A 24,269-nucleotide genomic window follows, 5' to 3' on the forward strand; every position below is an offset into this window, starting at 1 on the left:
TCTGTACATCTATATCTTACCAGCTGCATTGTCTCAGCTTTAGAATTTCCTGTTCTGCAAAATGGTGATGATGATACATCACAGGGTTGGGAGGATTTAATGAGCTAATACATTTAGCATGCTTAGAACAGTGCCTGGCACACAATAGTTCTCAATAATTTTTAGCTTTATTTAATAATAATCCTTATAAAACCCCACTGAGATAAGGTTGGTTCATTTATTCATTCAAGTATATACATCTAGGGACACAGAGATCGATGAGATTGACCTAAAGGAGCTTCCCCACAGCCCAGTGGGAAACAGACAAAGAGAGGACAATGACTAGGCAGCATCACAATGTGCACAGAGTGCCAGGGGTGCAAAAGGTTGCTGGTTATCTAATTCTTCTGAGGAGAGGCAGGCAATGCCTCCCAGGTGATGCTTGAAGTGGGTCTGGAAGGTTCACAGTTGCAAAGGCAAGGAAAGAAGTATTCTGTGCTGCCTTCTGGTGATGGGCCTGGGTAGACACAACATTTCTGAGTTACGTGGACTCAAGATTGTTGGGAGGAGAGGGCACTGGAACAAGTCATGATGGCCTCTTGTCCTACACCGAGGAGTTGGACCTCAGTGGTAGCAGTGGAGCTGCTACAAAAGCGAACAGCAATGTGATATGACTAATGGGTGTTTAGCATCAGTAACTCTTGCATCAGTATGAAAGTCTATGAGGATAGTGAAGCAGGTGTGTACAGAGGAAGAAAAAGAAATAAATCAATCCCAGCAGTCAGGACTCCTCACTCCTTTTCCTATACTCCCTTGTCACAAGTAGCTCAAACACTAACCTATCAACCCATGGTTATGTAAGTAAACAGAAGGTTACTGACTGACTACAAGTTTTATTTATTTATTTATTTATTTATTTATTTTTGTCTGTGTTGGGTCTTCGGTTCGTGCGAGGGCTTTCTCTAGTTACGGCAAGTGGGGGCCACTCTTCATCGCGGTGCGGGGACCGCTCTTCATCGCGGTGCGCGGGCCTCTCACTATCGCAGCCCCTCTCGTTGCGGGGCACAGGCTCCAGACGCGCAGGCTCAGGAGTTGTGGCTCACGGGCCCAGCTGCTCCGCGGCATGTGGGATCTTCCCAGACCAGGGCTCGAACCCGTGTCCCCTGCATTAGCAGGCAGATTCTCAACCACTGCGCCACCAGGGAAGCCCTGACTACAAGTTTTAAAAACTCTGATATTTACTTTCCAGATTACAGCAGCCCTTAGGACTGTGGAATAAGCTAGATGTATCAGGTAAGCTCAAAGTTAAAAAAAAAAAAAAAAAAAAAGACCAAAGCCATTTGTATGTTGTCTCAAAACCAGGTTATTTATTGGTATGTACACACACACACTCACACTCATACACACCCAGACACCCATTCCTGATGCACTGTGCCAGCAGTATGGTACTGAGAAGAGACCTGACAAGATACAGGAGGCTGGTGAGGGGGTATGGGTCACAAGTGACTCCCCAGATAAAAAGTACATTGACTGTGAGGCAAGGGATACACCAAGACAAGAGCCTTCCATCACTGTATGCATCACCTCCCTGCAATAATCCCAAGATGCCCCGAACAGACCTGGGTCCTGCCAGCTGCTGCCTTATGACATGACTAAATAAGATAGGGTTGAGTTGTAGAGGAGAGGCTGGGGCTGAATTTCCCACTATGCTAGCCTATCAGAGTTCCCTGAAGGAGTCAGATGGCCTTGTGGTCTCCAGCTTCACCAATCTTAGGAATCTGGGGTTTCTCCATAATCTTAACATCCATTAACCAGGGATAGGAGCTCTTTCTCTCCATCCAACTTATTTTCTGCTCAAGAACTCCTCCAGCTCCATTCCCAGTGGCCTGACAGACAGGAAGGGCAGGGAACAATGAGGGAGAGCAAGGGAAGTTGGATGCCTTGCCCATATCCATGGGAGCCCACCCAGCCCCACCACTGGTGGGCCTCTCCTCTACTGAAAAGCAGCAGAAACCTGTAAGCCTGGTACTGCCCCAGGCTCCAGCACTCCTTCTGGACAGGGTGCTCTGACCCATCATCCCATCTGCTAGCCTTGCCACCACTCAGAATCCAAGTCATCAGCTTGCAAACCAGCTGCTCAGCTACCTGCAGGGTGGCACTTCACTGGCTCCTCTCCAGGAAACATGCTTCAGGCACTTTTCCTCTCCTTTCACTTGGATGAAACCTTAGGTTCCATCAGCTCACCCTGAACTTGGGTCCCAAACACTTCCAGGCACCTTGGCAGGATGAGTACATGGGTTAAGAAGAGGGATTTCTTGGAAATAACATTCCTACCAAAGTGGGACCTGTATCCCTCGGCCCTGGATGCTGCCGTGCTACTGGGGAAAGCAACTGAAACTGGGCAGGTCTCAGGAATTTCTGGACGAAGCAGTCCCTGCACACCAAAAGAGCCCTGAACAAGGGGTAGTGGTTTGGGGACAAGCAGGAGAATGACAGTCTTCACCAACACTGGATTTCCTGGACCTAGGACATGATTCACTAGAGGGGAAGCTTTATTTTCTTCCTAGGAGATCAGAGGAAGGAAGCCTCAGATTACCTTTTTCCCAAACCAGACTTTAAGGTCAATGTATATACTCAATCCACCCATTAGGTATATTCTTATGGGGCTGGGATTATCAAAGAAGTGGGGCAAACGGGGACAGAAAGGGAAGGAATATTGGGAGCATAGCTGGCAGTGCAAGGTTAGCTTGATCCAGAGCCAAGATCCACACAATTCCCCCTCCCCCCAGCCCAGCAGCAGCTCTACCCTACAGTTGGGGCAGGAGGCATTCCCGCTGCCATTTGGGCTTAAGGCTACCACAGGCCATTGGCTCTCCCTCTAGCTGACCTCCCTGCACCTCTCACTGGGCAGGAGGGCTGAGTTTCCCCATCCTTATGCTTGGTGTTTGGGATTCAACTTAAACCAGGGCCTAGAATCTCCACCTTAGCCTTCCCTCTTCCCAGGTTCATCATCCTGAGGAAGAATGGGGCCTTCTACAGCCCTTCCCAGCCCCCAAGGAGGTCCTGGAGATGAGGCAGGAGCTGCAGCTATGCAGATGAGTTGGGGGAGGGATAATGGCGAGGGTGCCAAAAGCAGATGTAGACCATCTAGTACAACCAAGAGGTGGACAGAAACCAGAAAGCCAAATAACCCAAGCAAGGCAGTCTGAAGTGCCATTTTCGTGGAAGGGCCATCCCCAGCCCTTGACGCGTGTCCTGGTCTCTGGTGGAGTTTGCAGTCCAGACCAGCTAGATGCAGAAGAGAGAAGGTGGAGTCCATCCATCTTGGGCTGCCTTCCTCTCCCTCCCGCAGACCCACAACCTGGTTGCCTCCACAACACCAGGAAACCCAGCCACATTCCAGAGAGCCTTACAAGGGACACACGTTGGACTTGGGGTAGTGGGATGGCTAGGGGGTAGAGAGTATATTCTGAGATATGAGACTAGGAGCCGTGGAGTAAGGGGACCGAGCAGGAGGGTTAAGGGCTCTCCGAGCCTGTGAAACCAAGCAGGAGAAAGCTGGCCTTGGGGGCTGTAGCTAGTCCCGGAAGGCGGAGAGCATGTGTCCGTAGAGATAGTGAGAGTGAGCTAAAAGAGAGAGAAAGAGACAGGCATTGCGCGGTGAGTTGGCAGTGAGTCCCTGAGAGACGGGTTGCGAGGTATCTGCGGCGTGCTTGCAAGCTCCAAGCGCCCAAGGCCAGAGAAAGCAGGAAGGGCAAGCCAGGCAGTGGGCGCGAGCAGGGCTGGAGCGGCACGGCCGGCCGGAGGCCAGGGACAGGCGCGGGGAGGCCTTGTGCGGGCGGAGGGCGGGCCGAAGAGCGCCCGTGACCAGGGCCTGGCCCACTTACCCCGAGCCACGGGCACAGCCCCGTCAGACCCGGGCCGGGAGGCGGGGTCAGCAGGAGTAGGTCCGAACCGTGCAGGTCTCCAGTCTCTGCGCCCCCGCCGTCCCGGCTGGGAGGAGTCGGCAGCCGCGGGAGAACACAGAGCGGCGGGTTAGTGCGCGCACAGCTCGCCCGTGGGGCCTTCCCGGCCGCGCCTGCCCGCGGCGGCCATTAGTTAGTGCAGCGCCGGCGCGGGAGCTGCGCGCCCGCCTCGGCCTCGCCTGAGCGCCAGCGCCCGCCCCACTCCGCCGCCCAGGCACCTATGTCCTGCTGGGCCGCGGCCATGCCCAGCTAGCCTGCCACTCACCTTCAGGCATGATCTTCTTTGGCGGGGCGGGTGGAGGCTTCAGTGGCCCCAGCGTGGACACGCGGAAGCCTACCGGGAGCGTTTCGCGAGAGGCGCTGAGCATGGCGCTGCCGTGGTGGTCCCGTGGCCGGAAGCGTTTCCTCCAGGAGGGCGCGCGGCGGAACACCTTGTCCTCCCCCTGCACCGTGGGGACACGCAGAGGACCAGGGCTACGTTGGAACTGCCATCCTCACTCCCTGCCTGGGGTAGGATAGTCAGTGCCTGGTTCTAGGGGTACCTTTCCCTTCGGAAAGAAGGGAGCAAGGTCACGTCCGCTTTCAGGCCCTCAGCTTTTCCTAGTGTAAAGTGAATGGGGCAAAGTGGATGACTGCGGGGAGCCCTTGCCACTCTGAAGTTCCCTGTCTCTAGGCGGGGTGGGGTCCCCCTGTTCGGATGTGGCATCCTGCAGTTGAACTCGGTTTCTCTGCCCACCCCAATCATCTCAAACTGGGCTTGGGATGCCCATTGACCTTTAAAGTGTTCCTCCTCTCAGCCTCACCCATGGGAAGTAGTCACCAGCCAGCCTCCGTTCACTCCTCCCTGCCTTTCTGGGGCCTCCGTATGGCTGCAGCACCGGTGTGCTGAAGCAGCGCTGGGTCAGGAGTTAGGAGACCTGGCTTCCATTTTATCAATACTAGCTATGTGACCCTGAGCAAGTAACCTCTCTGAGCTTCAGTTTCCTTATCTGTAAATGTAAAATAGGACATCATCTGCCCTACATATTTCTCAGGCTGCCTATCCCTGAGGGGATCAGGGGAGAACACTGACCCATTGACAGTGATGGGTCAGGCAGATGGCCAATCAGAGGCAGGTTCCTCCAAAGGCTCCTGCTATCTGCCCTCTCACCCATGCCAGCCAAGTCTCCAAAATAACTATCTCTGCCAGAGGGCACCCAGAGCCATAACTCTACAGGATGTCCCTCTGCACAAGCCTCCCACCCCACCCTTCACAGCTTACAACCATCCTGCTTGGCAGCCATGCCTAATCCCCCTCAACGCTTGTGTTCTTGGAACTGGTGCAGGTAGAGTGCTAGCAGCAGGAGTAAGAGACACTAACCCACCAGTTCTCACCTAAACAACCTCTCCCAACCCCATTAGGGTTTGTTGTTTGTGCCCTGAGTAGGCCAAATGCCCCCATCAGTTCTTAGCACCACGTATGTCTGTCATAGCATTCATCATAGCATTTTTAAATGTACTTATGAGATTATTTCATCAATTCCTTTCTCTCCCTCTCTTCCTCCCCCCACCCTACCCCTTTCAAATTCTATGCTTCATGGGACAGAGATTTTGATCCTTTTTGTTCCAACCAATATATCCGCAGACCTGAGTAGTGCCTGGGAACACAGTAGGCACTCAATAAATATTTGCTAAATGGCAGCTGGCTCCCTATGCAGGCATCCCATCCCTGAGTTTATCAGTAACTTTCCTCATCATTTCTGTCTTCGCCATGATCCTATCTTTAACCTAATCTAGAGACCCTTCTCTTCTGCACGCTCTCTCTCTCTCCATTTCTATCTTCAGCCAACCCTAAGAACTTGTTTCTGTTTTTCTCCCCTGTCCCCTAATAGTCAGATGTTCTTTGTGTTCCTCATCTCCTCATTTCCCTTGAGTCCTGACATCCATGCATGGGAGAACTGGATATAGCCCTCCAGGGCCTTGAAGCTTGAGAGGGGAAACTGAGAACCAGAATTGTCAAAGGAAACCGTTGCAAGAGACAGCTCAAGGTTGCTGATGATGTGCTGGACGGCTGGACAGGAGGCAGTCTCTTGGATCTCCAACCTCCCACCTGCCACTCCCCCCACCCCCAAATCTCACCTTATTCCTAGGACCTGGCCTTCTACTTAAGCTTCCTTTTAAAGAATCAGTTCTCTCCAGCCCCACACCTAGCTGCATCCCAGAAAGCCCACTGCATTGCCAAGATGATATCACCTACTCAGTAACTCCACCCCAGTGCCTGAAGCCTGATAGGCCAGCTATCTCCACTTTTAGGAGGCAGCAGGAGGTAGGAAAAAGAACACAGGAATCAGATATACTTTTGCTCCAGTCTGGCTCTGCCACATGTCAGCCTGTGACTGCAGGTAAGTTATCTGTGACAGCAAGTAAGTTACCTCTTTGAGCTTCAATTCCTCATCTGTAAGATGGCATGATAACCTGTCTCACATGATGATTGTTAGCATAAAATAAGATGTTTGTCCTCACTGCACCACCATGCCTTGCCCAATGCCTGGCCCAGAGTAGGCATTCAAAGAATATTTTTGTAAGGATTGAAGGAGTAAAGAGTTTTCTAAATTAGAAAGCACCATTCAAAGATATATGGGAAAGCTGTATCAAAGAAAGCTTAAAACCTAGTGTGTGGGGAATAAGTAGGAGGGTCCACCTTGCAGGGGCATTGGGAAGATTCAGATCTCAGAGTGGAGACATCTGGTGGGGTCTGGCAGTTTCTCTCCTTGACTGGAATACACACACACACATATACATATGTAATATGTATGTAATATATGTGTGTGTGTGTGTGTGTGTAAATAACACAATCCAAATTTCAAGGTACCTCTGTGAAGAAAACACCCCTCCACAAATTCTGTATGTTTCTGAGTGTGTCCTACCTACCGAGGTGCAGTAGTCATTCCACAAAGGTGGGTTTTAGCCCTGTTAAACCCAACTAAGAAGAGACTAATTGATAAGTAGATAACACTAATGGTGTCCCACAAGGAGGCCCAGAAGTCTAAACAGAGGCATTGGTAGGGGTAGGGGTGCTGCAGAGAAAATGGGGATCAGAAACAGATCTGACTGAAGATGGAGAAGCTAAAAATAAACAGTCTGGGCTCTTTTTTAACTTGGTTGGAACCAAGGCAGCTAAGGCAAACCTGACAGCGAAGGCAGGCAAGGTTAATGGTAGGAAAGTGAGTAGGGAGGAGGGAGGGGAGAGGAGGCAGGGGCTGGGGAGGGGGCTGTGCCCTCAGGAAACACGTATGTTTTAGGAGGCATCTCTAACAGTTCTGGCATTATGGCCAGAACTTTGGAGTCTTCCAAGACATAGTCCAACCTAAACTCAAGGAGAAGGCCTGATGAAACCCAGTTGGAAGGGACTGTTTCTTCAGTGACCTGGGGCGTAAGAGTAAATCTAGAAAGGAAGCTGGGATGATAGAAGCCTGAGCCATGTGTTTAGCTGTGTCAAACGGCACTGAGGAACATGTGAGCAAACCTGTCATTTAATGACCTCAGAATAATGTCTACCTCCAAACAACCACACTATTGGATGGGTGGGAAACTTAGCAGGCTGGAGATATGCTGTGCTCACAGCACTGAAGAGAGGGTGTCTAAGAGATAAAGAAAAAGGTATGATCCCAAAGAGATGACCTTTGGGGGAAACCTCTGATCCTGTGTGGTTAGGAGATTTGGGGCACAGAGTTGGAAGAGGCTAGAGGTACCCAGAAGGAGTGTCATAGAGACTTCTCCAGGCCTATTGCTAGGCCTGTCCCTGCCTCCCCAACCCCCTGATATCATCCCCATCCTCTATGGCTCTCCTCCCTTAGGCCACCCCACCAATCATTAGCCCAAGGAAAGCAGAACTCATGAACTCCAACAAACCAACAGTGACCAGATCCTCAAGGCCCCCAGTTCACAGCCAGGTACTCACATCATCCAGCTTCCGGTCTGTGCCCAAGGCCAACAGGTTGTTGAACTCTCTCTCCATCACCTGGCGTGCCTGGAGTCCACAGGGTGAAAGAGGGAGAGAAGGGAGGCGCTATGGTTAATGACCTCTAATGCCATCTTTCACCTGTTTCCTAGGGGGTCCAAGGGCAGAGATGGGGTTTTCAGTGCATTTAACCCATTAGCCCTTGATGCCACTCCTTTGAGCTAACCTTGGTGTCCTCTGAGAAGTCAAAATGTTAACCTTACGATTTTTTTCATATGGAGCAAATTAGAAAACTATAATTTTTTAAAAAGTAGGATCATAGAACACGTGGATGGACAGACTTCACCTACTGGGGAAAAAAACCCCACAGTTTGTCTCTATAGGGGAATATCATGCCATACGATCTTTCTGGAGGGGTAAATAAGCATGTAGACCATGGACAATGAAGATTTAACTTATTTAGATTATATAAATGTATTTTATAAAGTTCCACATCAAAAATTTAACTTAGGAAAACTGCTCAGTCATGGATATTGGTGGCCCTTGGGCTGAGTGGGGCATAAAGGCCTTCTCTAGGCCTCCCAGCTATTTCTCACTAGGAGATTTGAGAAATCCCAGAAACAAGAAAATTTTCAAAACTACCACCAGATATTCTGAACCATTTTTTTAAAATTTATTTATTTATTTATTTACGGCTGTGTTGGGTCTTTGTTTCTGTGCGAGGGCTTTCTCTAGTTGTGGCAAGCAGGGGCCACTCTTCATGGCGGTGCGTGGGCCTCTCACTATCACGGCCTCTCTTGTTTCGGAGCACAGGCTCCAGACACGCAGGCTCAGTAATTGTGGCTCACGGGCCCAGTTGCTCCGCAGCATGTGGGATCCTCCCAGACCAGGGCTCGAATCCGCGTCCCCTGCATTGGCAGGCAGACTCTCAACCACTGCGCCACCAGGGAAGCCCTTCTGAACCATTTTTAATGAAGGATTCCATATTGGGTCAGATCCTACTTCCCCTAATAGCTAAGCTAAATGAATGGGTCAGAAAAATAAGATTGGTTAGAGAGCAACAGACAGTAGCCCTGCTACTGTTTACAGATGTACTGCTGTCCACAAATGTATTTAGAGATAGGAAATGAGAGAAAAACAAGCCCATTTCTGGGTAGATAATATTAACCATAGAATTCTGTGGGGACAGTCTTTGTTGGTATTGGGAACATAATATTTTTTAAGTGACCAGAAAGGAGAAGCATAGTTAATTTTCAAGTATCCAGATGACACTGTTCCTCTGGGTAGTGAAAGGTGACTATGACATTTACAAACTTCAGAAACATTTCACAAAGTTGTATGAGTGGGCAAGAAAGCAGCTGCTGGGGTTGGAGATTGGCAAGCATAGAAAAATTGCATTGGGATTTCCCTGGTGGCGCAGTGGTTAAGAATCTGCCTGCCAACGCAGGGGACATGGGTTCAGTCTCTGGTCCGGGAAGATCCCACATGCCGTGGAGCAACTGAGCCCGTGTGCCACAACTACTGAGCCTGCACTCTAGAGCCCACGAGCCACAATTACTGAGCCCGCGTGCCACGCAGCCATAAATAAATAAATAAATACAATTAGAAATGACTCCTTGATTAAAAAAAGAAAAATTGCAGCTAGGGGGAAATCTCAGCTCTTCCTAGAGAATGAGGGGAATCTGTGCTATCCATTCTGACTGGTTGGGATGGGTCATTGCAAAGAGACTGTAGGACGCCCTGGCCCTGTGTGCTGCCATCACCCCTAAAAGGCCAACACTCCACCCAAAATTATAAGACAACTCAGCCCTATCCTCACACAAGTGAAAACTCGTCTGCTCCCAGAATAGCTTGTGCAGCTCTGGTGGCTGAATTTCAAGAGATCTGACAGCTGCAAACAGTCCAGACAAGGGCAGCTAAAATGATCAGGGCATGGAGACAAGTCTATATGAGGAAAGGCTAAAAGAATTAAGACCACTCTGTCTGGAGAGACAAAGGCTTGGACCCAGAGGCAACACAATCAGAGTTTATGAAATCACAGAAGGTGAGAAATAGTCAAATACAAATACCCATACTAAATCGTAGACAATTAGGATGAGGCAATTCTCTTCCCCGGGGGAGCCCACTGTGGGTACATTTAGGACAAATAAAATTAGGAAGTACTTTACACAACAGGTAGTAATTCTAGAGTCCATTACCCACAGGAAGTTAAAAAAGCCAAACATATAAATAGGTTCAAGAGAATTTATATATATTCTTAGATGACAGCTCCATAATAATTATCAAATGTAATGGAAGGAGATGTCTAATCTTTTGAGCTGTTGACAGGGAGACAAAGCCCTGACATGGAGAAGCCCTGGGCTGTGTTATTTGGTATATTTAGCTTTCTAAAACCTAGGGACCCAGGAACAGATCCCCGGGGGTGGGGAACAAAGGGGATATGGGTTCTCTGGTCCTTGTGGGCCCCAGGGCTAGTTTTCTTCTATGAATAGTCAGGTCAGAGAAGCAAGTAGAGGAAAAGTGTCAGCTGTAAAGATGGGGCTGGGAGGAGATGGGGGTGCCCACTGCAGTGTGGGGATTAACACAGTATTCCAGGCCTGTGCTGAATGTGCTCTGTATGTGAAGGGCACTTGTTTCCTGGGGACTTGGTTATGCATAGGGACCACTTGGAGGTTTGAGGACATTTGTGATCCCCTCTAGAACAGGCCTCCAAAAAGCCCTCCCACCAATCCATAAACTTGCGCATATCAGAGGGAGAGAGAGCAAGATTGAGACTGATGACCAAGATCAGACTGATTGAGACTTACAGCCTACCTGGGTATTCTGCGTGGGTATCTGGAGGACCAGGGCCAACGCATTGTGGTCGAAGTTCTCGTCCAGGGCCAGCAGAGCACCATGCACACCACTCTCATGCAGGTTTCCTGCATAGTCCCGGAGCCCAATAGACTGGACCCAATGAACCACCTGGTCGTTGGTCCAGACCAGCACATCTGGAGGGCAGGGGAAGAAAAGGAGTAGAAAGAGACAGGTTTGGCCAAGGCCCCTCCAGGGACAGAAATAGAGGTCCCTAGACCCAGAGCCCCAGTCCACCCTGTTCTCTTGGCTCCTACCCACCCCTACCCACCTCAACTTTCCACATCTTCTTTCTGTCCTCCCTGGCACCTGGGCTCTTGGAGAACCAGCCCCATACCACTCCATTCTTGCCACTGCAAGACTCAGGGTCAGGCTAATAGGCTTTCTCCCCAGAGCCCCTGTACCAGTCATCCCCTGCCCCCAGGCGGGAATGGCCCTCTTCTTATTCTTTCTACCTTCAAGGTCTCTTCTAAGACTTGCCTTTCTTTCCTGTCCAGCCCCACCCAGATCACCAAGTTCCATGAGCACTTTCTCACACCAGTCTATAGCATTATCCCAAGGGGATCATTGCATTTGTCTAGTTGGTGGCCATTGTCTAATGTGTTGGGGAGGGGGATGTTGCAGCTGATTGGGCAGGGGCTATTTTTCCTCCACCAGATGGCAGCATCCTTTGGGCATGGATTGTGTCTCCCTCATCAGACTGGGAGCTCCCTGCTCCCTAAGGGCTGTGTCTTCCCTCTTAGATTTGGAGCTTCCCTGTGGCACAGAATGCCTCTCCTCCCTTCACTCAGCCCAAGGCAGGGATCAGTGAGGCAGGTCCCTGCTCCCCCAAGGCCACTCCCACCACAACTTTCAGAGGAGGCTCCATTGAGCCTGACAAGCTTACCCTTGATCTCATGCTGGCTTTCTTCCCGCCTCTTCTCCAGCTCCTTCCGGTCATAATTCAGCCTCTTCAGACACATGATGCCATACTGAAGACTGGTTCTGCAGGGACACAGCCCCCCTGAGCCAGAGCCTCAGTGGGGCCACGTTTCTACCACATCTGCCCCATATCCAGCACCAACCACAGCCCATCAAGACCTATATCCTCCAGCACAGAGACATCCCAGCCTGCTCCTTCTCCTCCTTCCTCCAGGGCTTAGACATAATCTATCCCAAGGCCACTTCCCTCTCTCTGCCTACCCCAAGTCCTCCCCCTCAGCCAGGGTGTGGGCCTGATTGACAAAGGAAAGTTCTTTGAATGATAGCAACATGTCCCTCCTTCTCCAGGCACTGGAATGACAAAGAACCCTACAGATATTCTTTCATGTGCCCATTTCACTCAGAGTCATTACAATGGCCTACAATGTGATAAATGATCTGCCCCTATACTGATAGCCCTGCTGTTCCTCAAACGTGGCAGGAATGCTTGGCCTATGTGCCTTGGGGCCTTTGCAGTGGCTGCTCCTTCTGCCTGGAACACACCCCCTCCCTGCCCCCCAGTCTGCTACGTGGCTTACCCCCTTGTCTCCTTTAAGTTTTTGCTCAAATGTTATATTTTAAATTCAGTAGTTACCTTGTCCACCTGATTTAAAACTGCAACATCACCAGCACCACCAATCCCCCTTACGCTGGTCTAATTTTTTTTTCTACCACCTTTTATCTATTAACATTCTATATATTTATAATTCCTTGTTTGTCTCTCCCAGTTACAATGTAAGCTCCACGAGGGCAAGGAGGTTTGTTTTGTTCACTGATGTATCTCAAACCCCTAGGATGGTGCCTGACACATTCCACAAATGTAAACACCATAAATGCTAAATGAATGATGTGAAATAATTCACATAAAGTACTAAAAGTACTTTAAACTGTACCAGGTGCATAGTAAGCACTCAATAAATAATTACTAAGCCAGGCCACGAACCAAAGAATCTGTAGGTTAGAAGGGACCCCACACACTATCAGTCCAAGCTCCCCCCCACCTAATGCAGGAGTCACCTCTGTAACATCCTTTTGAGTATTATGAACACCTGTGCCTAAACACCTCTGGTGACAGGGAACTCACTACCTCTTGATGCAGCTCATTCCATCTTGGGCAGCTTTCCCTGTAGTGTTCTTCTTTAAACTTGAACACTACTCTGTCATTCAGCCTCTCTGGGTTTTGTCATCTACAAAGTGGAGGAATAGAATAGAAGGTCTCTCCCAATTCCAAATACTTTTGACTCTATCATTGAGGCCATTGCTTTGTGAGATTAAATTATGCTTGATTGCTCCCTACTTCTCTCCCCTCAGTTCTACCCAGGTAGCCCATCTGCCTAGAACAAACCCTTATAGCTCAGAGACACCACTTCTAAGGGATCTGGCTCAAGGCCACTGGTTTAAGCCTTGGTCCCCTGGAGGGGGCAGATGCACACATACCTCCTAAATGGAAATGCCTCTAATTTCAATCTCACTTACTATAATTTTCAGTTCAGTTCCTATGACTTTCAAAGCTGTTGCACAGCTTAGCAAAAATATAAAGGCCTTAAAGTCAGATCCACCTGGATCTGAATGCCAGCTGTGCCACTTCCCAGTTGAGTGGCACTCAGCATATGTGAGATGGGGGTCATACCTCTCCTGCAGAGTTACTGTGAGCATTAAAGGTGACCCTGTATGAAAGGGCTTAGACCAGCTCTTGAACATCAGAGGCATTCAGTAATGGTACCACTTTTGGGAGGACATTACTAATTATTGTGTGTGCTTTTTCTCCTGTCAAAATAGGAGATTCTCATGGAAACCTGCTCAATAGAACACTATGGTCTAAGGAAAAGAGCTCTGAGTTGGGTGTCAAGAAAGAAGGATGCTGGCCCCATTCTGTAACCACTTGGCTGAGTGACCTGGTGACACTCAATCTCTATTGGACTTGTTTTCCCCATCTGTGAAAGGAGAGTCTTTAAATAACTCTTTCTCATCGTTAAAGAAGTATGATTTAAAAGAATTTTTAAAGATATAAGAACATGCTTATGAAATATTAAGTGGAAAAAAAGCAGTTATATACCTAATTGAGGTAAGGAATGTGGAAATGTTTTAGAAACTGTGAAGTACCCAAGATTTAGAGCTAAATCTGGAACCGTGTGTATAGGCTGAGAGTCTCTCATGGGCAAAGGGTCGGGGGAGGACTTCCATAATGCTGTATAGGGTTGGGCTGCCTGATCCTCTAGCAACCGAGGCACATCTCAGCTTGGTGGGGAATGGCCCTTCTCTCCCCAGCCCTATCAATCACTGAGGAGGGAACAGGTGCAGCTAGGCCTGGCAGCCTCCCAGATTGACAGAAACAAAAGATTCCCTTTCAGCCCCGGTGGTGAGGGAGGGGTGGTGCTCAGCACAGACACAGCTGGGGGTTCCAGCATAGGCGGCTCTGCAATATGGTGGCAAGAGAACTGGATTTCAGTCAGGAGACTTGCATTTTGCTAGCATCCCTGAGTGACCTCGGGCCGCTGCTCCTTCCCATGCCTCAGTTTCCTCACCCATAAAATATGGAGGCTAACTAGATCCCTTCCAAATATAACTTTCTGTTGTTTATGAGTTGGAGAGACCAAGGGACACCTGTAGAGCCCTAAAAGAACCTTGAAAAGCTACACACTCCTAACTCCACCCTTTGTCACATTAACTACTCAAGATAAAAGACCTGGCTCAAATAGCAGCCTGTGTGATTTGAAGTTGGATGTTAAAAAGGACTTCCTAAAAACCATCAACTCCTGGAACCATTACCGAAAACCTATGTCTTAGGAGGGCTGCCTCCCTAGCTCCAGCTGGTTGTTTCCATGCTGGGATGTGCCCATAGAGCTTTCTCTTTTTCAAGAGAAGCCAGACATCCAGAATTTTGTTTAACATTTCCTAGTGTTTAAATATTGGCAGCTACGGTCATAATTTTAAAAATACAATGTAGGCCAAACAAATTACATGTGTGAGCCAAATTCTGCCCTCAGGCTACCAGTTTGTGACCTCCACTGCAGATACTTTTGCACAGAAGATCTTTTCAACAAAGAGGAGGAGAACACTGGATGACTTCCTGTACAAAAGGATGTGTGTTTAAAACTGAGAGGCTCAGATCTGGGATGTTGGCAGGGCAAGCATCCAGAAAGAACTTTCCTCTCATCTTGTAAGGAATTAGACACCTAAAATAGATGCTGGGTTCAGTGTGAGTCTTCTCAGGGTAAATGTAGAGAATTCAGCAAGCTCAATGACAAGAAATAAAATTCATATCTAGGGGGAAAATTTTCCAAATGAAGCTAAAGAGAAATGACTGTGTCTTAAGGGTTGGAGGTGAGAGGACTAAACCCTCAAACTGCAGGGGAGACAAAGATTTGGCTTTCCCCAAAGGGAGACCTGTTACCACCCAGAACAGGCAAAGAAAGAGATGGAAGCACCTCTATTCTTGGAGACAGACCCCCAGAGTTGGGGGAGACCTGTGTAGGGAGGTGGCCCTGGGTTCCAGCCTGGCTCACCGGTGGAAGCTGTCCACCATCTTCAGATGGACCCGCAGGTCCTTCTTGGTGAGGTGATCCAGCATGCGAGCGTCCACAAGGCACTCCATGAAGTAGCTGCGGTACTGGGGGAGCCCCAGGCTGGGCAGCCACTGGTTCCCAATCCACTCGTGGTTCATGTCCCCATAGGCCAGGGTCTGGAGAACAAGATGGAGGAGGCTGGGGGCAAAGGCAGTGCCAGCAGGTTGCAGCTAGCAGTTCAATAAAATTTCAGCTTACTTTCACTGAGGGGCTGGTAGAGGCGGGAGGTGGGGATTTTAAATGGAGCTTTTTAAGATCCTGAAATGATATATTCCCACTCACTTATCAGTTATCTACACTAATGAACAGAAGCAACTACCTAGGCAGCAAATCATAGGAAATCCTTCCCATCGACTCTGAAATGCATTTGTGGTGCTGTAAGGCAGACTTGCCTTCCTGATTTTCAGTCAGCCTCAAGCCTGCTGAGCCCAGGGGATAGGCTGCATTACAGAGGGCCTGCAGAGTGACAAAGAAAGCCAGTCTCACTTGGGAAACTGGCCTCACACGGTCCACAGGGAGTTACGTTTGGCTAAAGATATAAAAAAATGAAGTAAGGTGAACTGCACCTGCCAGCGCTCTTCTCTAAGGCTTGGTTGTCTCTCCAGAGATTCCCTAGGTCCTTCGTGTGCCGCCTTCCCACCCCACCACAGACCGTGTGCCCCACCTCCCACCCAGTCTGGTTCTGAGAGGCCTGCTCCACTTAGTCATTGCCTCCTGCCTTGAGGGCAGGGACCTCCCTAACCATCTATCCTTAGAATGAATTTTAATGGTAACCCTCCATCACTCTCTTTCCTTACCCAACTTGATTTTTTTAGAATTGAAAATTTTATTTTGTTATCTTTTAAAATAAAACGATTGATACATATAAAACATATGTAGCGTATGTTCATTACTAAGCATAAAAACGAAGTTAACATCCTTGGACACCATCCATGTTATCCACACTGTTGCATCCATCTTTATGTTCTTCTTCCCCATCTTATGCCCTACTGCCCCTCTAGAGGTAACCACCATGCTGAGTTTTCTGTCCATGATGCCCCTGCTTGAAAAAATGTTCTTATAGTCACCAAGGTATATTTCTCTAAATAATATGATTAAATTTGCTTGTTTTTGAGTTTTAATAGAAAATCTTTTGGGACTTACACTTTTCACTTTACACTATATGTCTGAGTCATCCATTCCCTTTGCTAAATAGTGTTTTACTGTGAGAATATACTATAACTGATCTGTCCAGTCTCCTGTTGATGGGGTTGCCCAACAAGTATAAACAGTGCTACATGCTTCATTTTTATTCGTGGCACTTACATCTATCTGATATATTGTCCATTTATTTGTGTGTTTACTGTCTGTTTCTCCCCTAGAATATAAGCCCCATGAGGGCTAAGTTTGCTCACTTCTGTATCCAGAGGGCATAGAAAGGCCTAACACCTAGCAGCTGCTCAATAAATCCTTGCTCACCAAGTGAATGAATGAAAGCCCTTTGCTCAGCTCACCAGGGGTACCCCTGAGAGGGACAGGAAGAGGAAGAGGATTCATACTAATCTAAGTCTCATTACTCCCGGGAAGAGGGTCGAACTGAGGGGAAGAGGGTCGAACTGAGGGGAAGAGGCAGGCATGCTGGGGGCACAGCCCTCCAAGGCTCCTCACCTGCCATAGTGAAAAACCAGAAGTAGCTAAAGGGGAATGAAGAAGGATGGAGGCGGGTGGCTTCAGTGGAGGAGAGAACCTGTGCCCAGGGACAGGTGAAGAGGGACCTAAAAGACTGGGGCTCAGAGAGTCCTGCAGGGGAGCGAACCTGCTGGGAGAACACTACCCCAAACTGCTGAGAGTTGGTTCTGGACAAGAGGAGGGGGTCTTACCTGAGCCCAGCTGCCCTCCTCACTGTCCTAGGAATGAGTGCAGCATGTCAGGGGGAAACAGGCAAAGTCAAGAAACCTGGCAGCCTCCACCCAAGGTCCCATCAAGAAGGAGGAGCAGACACCCCAGTAGCTGGATGGGTGACTAGGGAAAGCTTGTTGGAAAGGTTAAGAGAGCACAGAAGGCTGGTGCACGTGCCTGTGTTTGCAGTGAGGGGGGATCAAATGTGTGTGTGGCAGAAACACAGTCAGGCAAGGTGCCAGGTCCTCCCAACCCTCCCTGTTCCTCCACCAAGGATCAAGCACAAGGGTAAGGACTCTGTGGCTTCATGCTGATAGCAGGGCAAAATCCTCCCAAGCCCTGCTCTTCTTTACTGGAGTATACCAGTAGCCCAGGGTGAACTTGTGACCCCCGGAATAGACCACCCCCCCACACACACAAAAACTGTTTCCATTCTCACTTCTTTCCCACCAACCCACCACCCTGAGAACAGAACTCCATCACACATCAGGGATACCAATCTCGTATTAGATCAGCTACAAGCCCCTTTGACTTCCCACAACCTTTCCCTCATCCTCATGCAAGTCATCAGCCCTAACCCCAGGCCCAGGGCCCAGGGCCAGACTCACTGTTTTAGTGGATGTTGCCAGAGTTTCCATCTCTTCATGGGTGACCCAGACATTCCCAGAAGACTGTAGGCAGAGAGGAGACCTAGCTGATCCTGCGTGTGAGCTCCTAGGCTCCCCATCAGGCTGGGAGCCCTAAGGACAAGACATAGCTCCCTTCCCCTGAGTCTTCCCACAGGCCCAGCCCAGAATTCTGCACATTGTCTAGCTCTGAGCGACTCTGTTTTATTACTGTATCTGCACTGCTTCGCACAGTGCCTGGCACATAGAAGTACCCAACAAATATTTCCTGAATGAATATGAATAAATGGTGTGAATCTGGAATAAGGGCTGACCCCAATCACAGAGATGGACTACAGTGAAAGATTTTACCTTGGGGGGTCCATGGAGAGGTTTACATTCTTGTGGAGAGGTTGGAGGACCAGAATTTACAAATGCCCTACTCCCTCTGCTACCCCAATCTGTCAAAAACACAGAACCCAGAAGTCCTGTCTTTGGAAACTCTGCCCAAAGATCTAAAATTACCGGCAGAGTAGGTATGGGGAGATGGAGCTCATGGGTGGTACGTGGGAGGCAGGGAACTAGGCCTGCTGGGATTCTGCTAGCAACCGTGTTACCTCCTCTTGGAGACTGGGTGGAACCCTTTGTGGGAATGGGAAGTAAGGGGCAGGACTCAAATGCTGCCATCTTCCCAATGACCAATATGAGACTTTGTAAACACTATTTTGGGGCTTCTGAAAATGTCCTGGGTGAGGGAGAGGCCACTCACAGTCCTGGAGGTGGGTGGGGCAGAGGGGCTGGTCAGTGACACCATCTCCTGGATAGCCAGCCGGAGCTTGAGCCGGTGCAGGGCATTGCTGATGCCAATTTCCCGCTGGATCTCTGTGTCCGAGAGGGCTGACATGATGGCACCACTCTTGACGTTGGCCCGGCAGGCTGCCACATACCAAGCAGGCATCCCCACCCAGAGCTGCAGATATGGGGCACAGAGGGTAAATTCAGCCCCTTTCCCAAGATCTGGGCTCCACTGCAAAAGTTTGGCAATACTGAGAGGCAAGGGCCAGGCCTCATCCATGGTCTCAGAACAGCAAATGAAAAGCAGAGGAATTTAGAAATGTGGAGATGACCATCATCAAATGCCTCTTTTTCCCATTTTACAGATGAAAAATCTAAGGCCTGGGAAGGTGAAGGGATTTTACCAACATTGCATGGGTGATTAGCTCCTGGGGGCACCTATAGGAAGAATGAAACCACCTGTGTTAAGTCTTAATGGCTCAGTGAAGATTAATTCCCCTTATCCAGACTTAGCTACTCGAGAGGCATCAGTATATAGCATCGATTCTGGCTAAGTGCTAGGTATGGCACTGTGCACTTGGCAAGGGAGAAACATGCTGGGAAAACTCTAGGAATACCACCCCTTTGCTCAAGGAGTCCTTGTCCCAATCCACACATCCTTCCCACCAGACCCCTGAGTAGACTTAGACTCCCTTTGCCCAGGTTTACCTCTAGCCAGGAGACCACAGTAGGGCCGTCCCACTGGGCAAAGGGCATTCCTTTTCTGCGGGCATCTTCAAGCAGCTGGTGTCTTGCAGGAAGAGGAACAACAGACTCACTAGTCCTTCCTTCTTTCTCAACCATGCTTACTCCCAGGGACCATGGGCTGTGCCAAGAGTTGGACTCCCACTACCCCTTCTCCCCACCATTGGACTGCCACCCCTGCTCTATTCCTGAAGCAGTGTGACACCAAGACATGAAGCAGCAACACCTCTCCATTCCCCGAGGTGAGGGCTCTCGCTTTGTTTGCACATGGCCTGAAACACAGACATTCTACTCTGCTCTGCCAGAGAGCCCCAGGTGCTGGGTCACTCTCCCACAGCACCCTTGTCTCTTTCTCACTCAGGTCATCCTAAGAACAACCTCCCAAACCCTGCTGTGCCCACTTAGACCAGGCCAACTCAGTCCAGAAAGGGCTTTGCTGGGCTCTGGCTGCCTGAGCTCAGTCCCATAGCAGTCCAGGGAAAAGACAGTGGGTGAGGGGTTGGACCCCACCCTGGCAGAGCCTGGCCAGTGGCTCTTACTTCTTCTTCAGCCGCCGGTCCTTTTCTGCCTGGGTCCCCAGCTTGGTAGGTACCATGGGCTCCTGCAGACCGAGCTCAGAGTCTGTTAGCAGAACTAGAAGGGAAGAGATGGCATATCAGCTAGGCCCTCTCTGCTTCTCCTCCCTTGGCCTGCGCCAGGACTGGGGAGCAGACCAGCAGGAGGCTCCTCAGCATGTGACAACCCGAGGGTCTGATGGGACAACCCATTATTCTTGGAGCCTCCACATGACATCCCTACAACCAGGCAGTCCCACAGCGGCATCGAGTGGTTCACCCCAAGCCCAGAGAGCCTTCCACTGGGAACCTCAGCCCTGGAGGTGTTTTTCAGCCAGATGGATGGAAGTTGTTCCACCCTAACGGCAGCAGAATCCTAGCCAGAACTTGTCCCTCCTCCAAACCAAGGGGAAAAGGAAACCCAGAGAGCCAGAGTGGGCTTCGAGGCTTAGACAGAATTGTCCTGACCTGGGTTGAGGGTGGGGAAAGAGGCACATTCAGAGATGTGTGTCTGGGCCTCTTTCTCAGGGCCACTCACTTGCACAAATCGCAAAAGGGAACATGCATAGCTCTGTCCTCTTCCGTTAAAGATCTCCTGAACTGATGTTAGAGTTCATGGCAGGGGCAGCATTTTACAATTCATTTAAGCCCTGGTCACTCCTCACAAGTGCACAGAGGACAGAGGGTGTTGGTAATCCAGAAGCCAATCTGGGATGCTGTCTTAGGTTTAGGTGCCAATGTGGTGTGGGGAACATAGGAAATCATAAGGCTTCAACACGAGATGCCTCTTCTGCTGACCGGACCTTCTCAGCCCTGCCCCCTCCCATCTGTGGCTGGCTCCACAATATATTTTGCAAGGCCCTTATGAGCTGGCCCCAACCTAGGGTCTAAACTCACCTCTTCTGCTCCCCCCACCCACTTCCCTCCCCACTCTGAATAAACTCAACTGCTTACAAAACTCTCACACCCATGAATCTTTGCCTTTCTCAGACCCCCCCTACCCCATCCCCTTCCCCTCACACACACACACACACACACACACACCTCTTCTTGGCTTGGCTAATTCCCACTTAGCCTTCAAGCTTCTGCCCAGGTGTTGCCCAGCAGAGGAAGCTGCTCCTGTCGCTCCCACCACTCCATGGCTGACCTCTGAGTTCCAGAAGCACCCAGAGCATATTGCTATCTTAATATTGTTTTAGAATCATCTCTTTATTTTTTCCTTTTCATTAGAAACTGAGCTCCTTGAAGGAATGCACTATTGCTCTGATACCTAATACTAAGCCTTGTTTACAGTAGTTACTCAATACATGTCTATTGAACAAATAACTGAATAGATGAGGGAAAGAGAAGGAGGAAGGGAGGGAAAGGAAGAAAGGGAAGAAGGAATAGGGGAAGGGAGAGGAAGACAGCTAACATTTATTGTGTACCTACCACACACCAAGCACACACTGGAACTTTATATCATCATAGAGATGTTAATAATGCTACCCTTGCCCAAGCACTTACTTGACTATAATGTCTACAAAGTCATGATTAGGCATTGTGATATTTTGAGTCCTGGAGGCAAGATGTACTAGGAATTAAGAACTGACTCTCTTAGAGAAAGAACTAAGAAATTTCTCCTGAAGGTCCTGAGCATAGTACCTCAGAAAACCTCGAGATTGGGAGAAACCTCAGAGGTCCAACCTCACACTGAATACAGGAACCCCTTCTACAGCATACTGAATAAACAGCCTGATACTGATGCCTGACACTTCTCGTGGCAGAAGCTACCACCTCATGAGGTAGCCCTTCCCGCTGTGAAATAGCTCTAACAGAAAACTTCTTCTCCGGAGCTGAATCTCTGTGTCTGTGGCTTCTGCCCACTGGTCCCTGGGAGGCAGGCAGAGAAGACTGGATCCAAGGATACCCTCCTGCTTCTGCCCTCTACTCGCACCCATTTACTAGGAGACAGAGACCATGGCCCGTGGCTCCGTCCTGGCTCAGCTGGATCAGCCTGCCTTTCTCCTTCTTCCCAAACAGGCGGCCGATGGATGATTTGATGCCCTTGCGCTTGGCGCCCTTGTGCAAGGAGTCCTGGCTGCTGTTGCTGCTGCTGGGGTTGCTGCCTGGATCCTCCAAAGCACTACAGGATGACAGCCAGGAGGGGGTGGAATGAGAAGAAACATACTTAAATTACAGCATGAGAGATGGAAGTTAGACTTCAGGAAGAACTTACAGTAAGTGTCAGAGTTGGGAGGGTTAAGGGGATATGATCAGAGCACGTGACCAAAGGAGACATGGGACTGTCCTTCCCTGATGGTGTTTCAAAGACAAGTGAGATGTTCAGACACCTGGGACAAGTGAGATGCAGCCTGTTCAGAGGCAGAGAGAGGGACGAGATAAACTTGGGAATGGAGAGGCTCGATATGGGGTCTGCTCCATTTACCTCTTGCCTTCTTCCTGGCTCAGGGCTGGGTGGCCAAGCTTCTCTAGCTGCAGCGTCCTGGGTGAGGAAGGAGGAGAAGTCTCACATTTTATGGTGGCTTTATCCTCTCTGTTCTCTTCCCGAGACACTGGTGACTGAACAGACAGTGAAGCCGTCAGGGGATAGAGGGAGAGATCTGGGGCCTGCCTACCCAGCCCAGACAGGCAGAGGAGCATGGAGAAAAGCAGAGGGGAGGCCCTATGGGCCTCTCAGAGTTCAGACTCAGACTCAAGAGCCCAGTGGGGAGAAGCCAAAAGGGAAAGGCCTGGGAGAATTAACCTATTAGTACCTGGGTCACCAGGCAGCACTCACCAGCAGCTTCCTCCTATGCTTTCTTAAGTCACTGGGCTGGAAGAGAGAGTGAAGGGTGAGCTTGGACTCACCCTTTGGATGCTTGAAAGTCTACCCCAAGGGGAGCCCAGTGGTCTTAGGATGAGAAGATAGGATTCAGTGCCTCACACAGGCCTGAAGAGAATATCACAGCAAAACAAAACAAAACAAAACAACAACAAAAAACTGGCTTGAAAAAATAAATCAGGGCTACCTCTGGAAAAGAGAAAGAGGTATGGGCATTGGGTGAGTTTCTTAAGCATTATCCAAGGGAGAGGGTAAGGAAGATACTACATAGCCCTTTCCAGACCCAGAAGGACATGCTGGTGACCTGGTATGCCAGGGTCTGCACACATCATGAGAAGATGCTGGGGCCCAAATGAGAGAGAGTGAGCCCTGCTGTGCCTTGTCAACTCCCCTTGGCCAAGCCCAGTGATGACAAGGTTGTTCATCAACTGCCCCAAGACTCTCACCAAGGTCATGACCCCCATTCGGTCCAGGTCCTGGGTAGCACTGCGGGAAGTAAGCTTAGGTGTGGAGCGGCCGCTGAATGGAGGGGACGCGCTGGCCAGGGACAGGGCAGTCAGAGAGGTGGGGATGGAACCACGTTTGCGCAGCTGGGTCAGGTTTAGGGCCTCCATGCTGCCACTAGTCACTCGTGTCTCAATCTCCTCAGCACGGAGCTCTGTGGACTCCTTCTCTTCCTGGATCATCCTGGGAGGCGGGCAAAACCGGATCTCATGATTAGCCCCAGAGAGGACCAGCAGGAGGCAGATGTGGGCACTGCCTGCAGTCACCACCCAGTGACCCCAGGTAGAAGGCAATGGCCAGGTGTGCCCCATTGTTTTCGGCATTGCAGGGACATACAAGGCCTTGTGGGCAGAGTTGGTTCTATCCCACTGCAGCTTAGACAATTTTCTCTCTTTCTTGTTAACTGGCCTAATGTAACAAAATTCCCTAATTTAACAAAAGCAGTTGCTGGAAAAGGAGGCAATTTAGTCAGTGGAATATTAACCTTCCTGGAAGTCAGAATTCTTGACCTACTACTATCTATAGGGCCTCAGTTTCCCAATATACCCAATGTCAGGAATGGTCTAGGTCAGTATTTCTCAAACACAGGACCTTTAATTGATACTGATCCCAGATGGAGCTTTCCCTGTTCCATGGAAAAGTTAGAATAATAGTGATAATGTTATGTGTATGAAGGGGGCACTCAGAGAGGAATGTGTGTATGCACACTCACACACACGTACACACTCTCACACACACACACACACACACACAACTAATGTAAAGATGCCAACTATTCTTTAGGAGCAGGACCTATCTTTATTCTCAGAGCATGTCTTTCCAACTTTAGGGATGTTAAAATATCGTTTCTTTTGTAGAATGGTTGTGATAGGAAATGGTAATTATCTTTAATGTTTCATTTTGCAGAATGAAAGTTGGCAGTCCTATGTTAGTACCCTTCTCTTTCTGTGTGTGTGTGTGTGTGTGTGTGTGTGTGTGTGTGTGTCTAGTGTTTTCTTCTTAGCTCGTCTGTGAAATCCAAAAGTGTGGGAACCATTGAACCAGATGACCCCTACAGCCCTGTAAAGCTCTGATGTTCTCTGGTTTGGATTTTCCCTTGCTG

General features: G+C 49.5%; 1 protein-coding gene across 14 annotated transcripts in view; it reads right to left on the reverse strand.

Moving 5' to 3' along the window:
* Nucleotides 1-3,302: 3,302 nt before the first annotated feature.
* PPFIA4 (PTPRF interacting protein alpha 4) overlaps nt 3,303-24,269 on the reverse strand; it is a 48,281-nt gene continuing 27,314 nt past the window's right edge. For 2 of the 14 annotated variants that reach the window (XM_082391233.1, XM_082391231.1), the window contains exons 17-30: nt 23,110-23,350; nt 22,619-22,654; nt 22,268-22,401; nt 21,798-21,964; nt 19,825-19,918; nt 19,250-19,331; nt 18,516-18,716; nt 17,750-17,812; nt 15,204-15,379; nt 11,624-11,721; nt 10,699-10,874; nt 7,885-7,953; nt 4,210-4,387; nt 3,303-3,606 (exon numbers count right to left, since the gene is read on the reverse strand). In XM_082391233.1, coding sequence (XP_082247359.1) covers nt 3,557-3,606; nt 4,210-4,387; nt 7,885-7,953; nt 10,699-10,874; nt 11,624-11,721; nt 15,204-15,379; nt 17,750-17,812; nt 18,516-18,716; nt 19,250-19,331; nt 19,825-19,918; nt 21,798-21,964; nt 22,268-22,401; nt 22,619-22,654; nt 23,110-23,350 — 1,765 coding nt within the window. In that variant the 3' untranslated portion in view covers nt 3,303-3,556. The other 12 variants (XM_082391227.1, XM_082391232.1, XM_082391230.1 and 9 more) reach the window with 12 other exon arrangements.

Source organism: Balaenoptera borealis (genome assembly GCF_965194805.1).
Source record: "Balaenoptera borealis genome assembly, chromosome: 1".
NCBI lineage: Eukaryota > Metazoa > Chordata > Mammalia > Artiodactyla > Balaenopteridae > Balaenoptera > Balaenoptera borealis.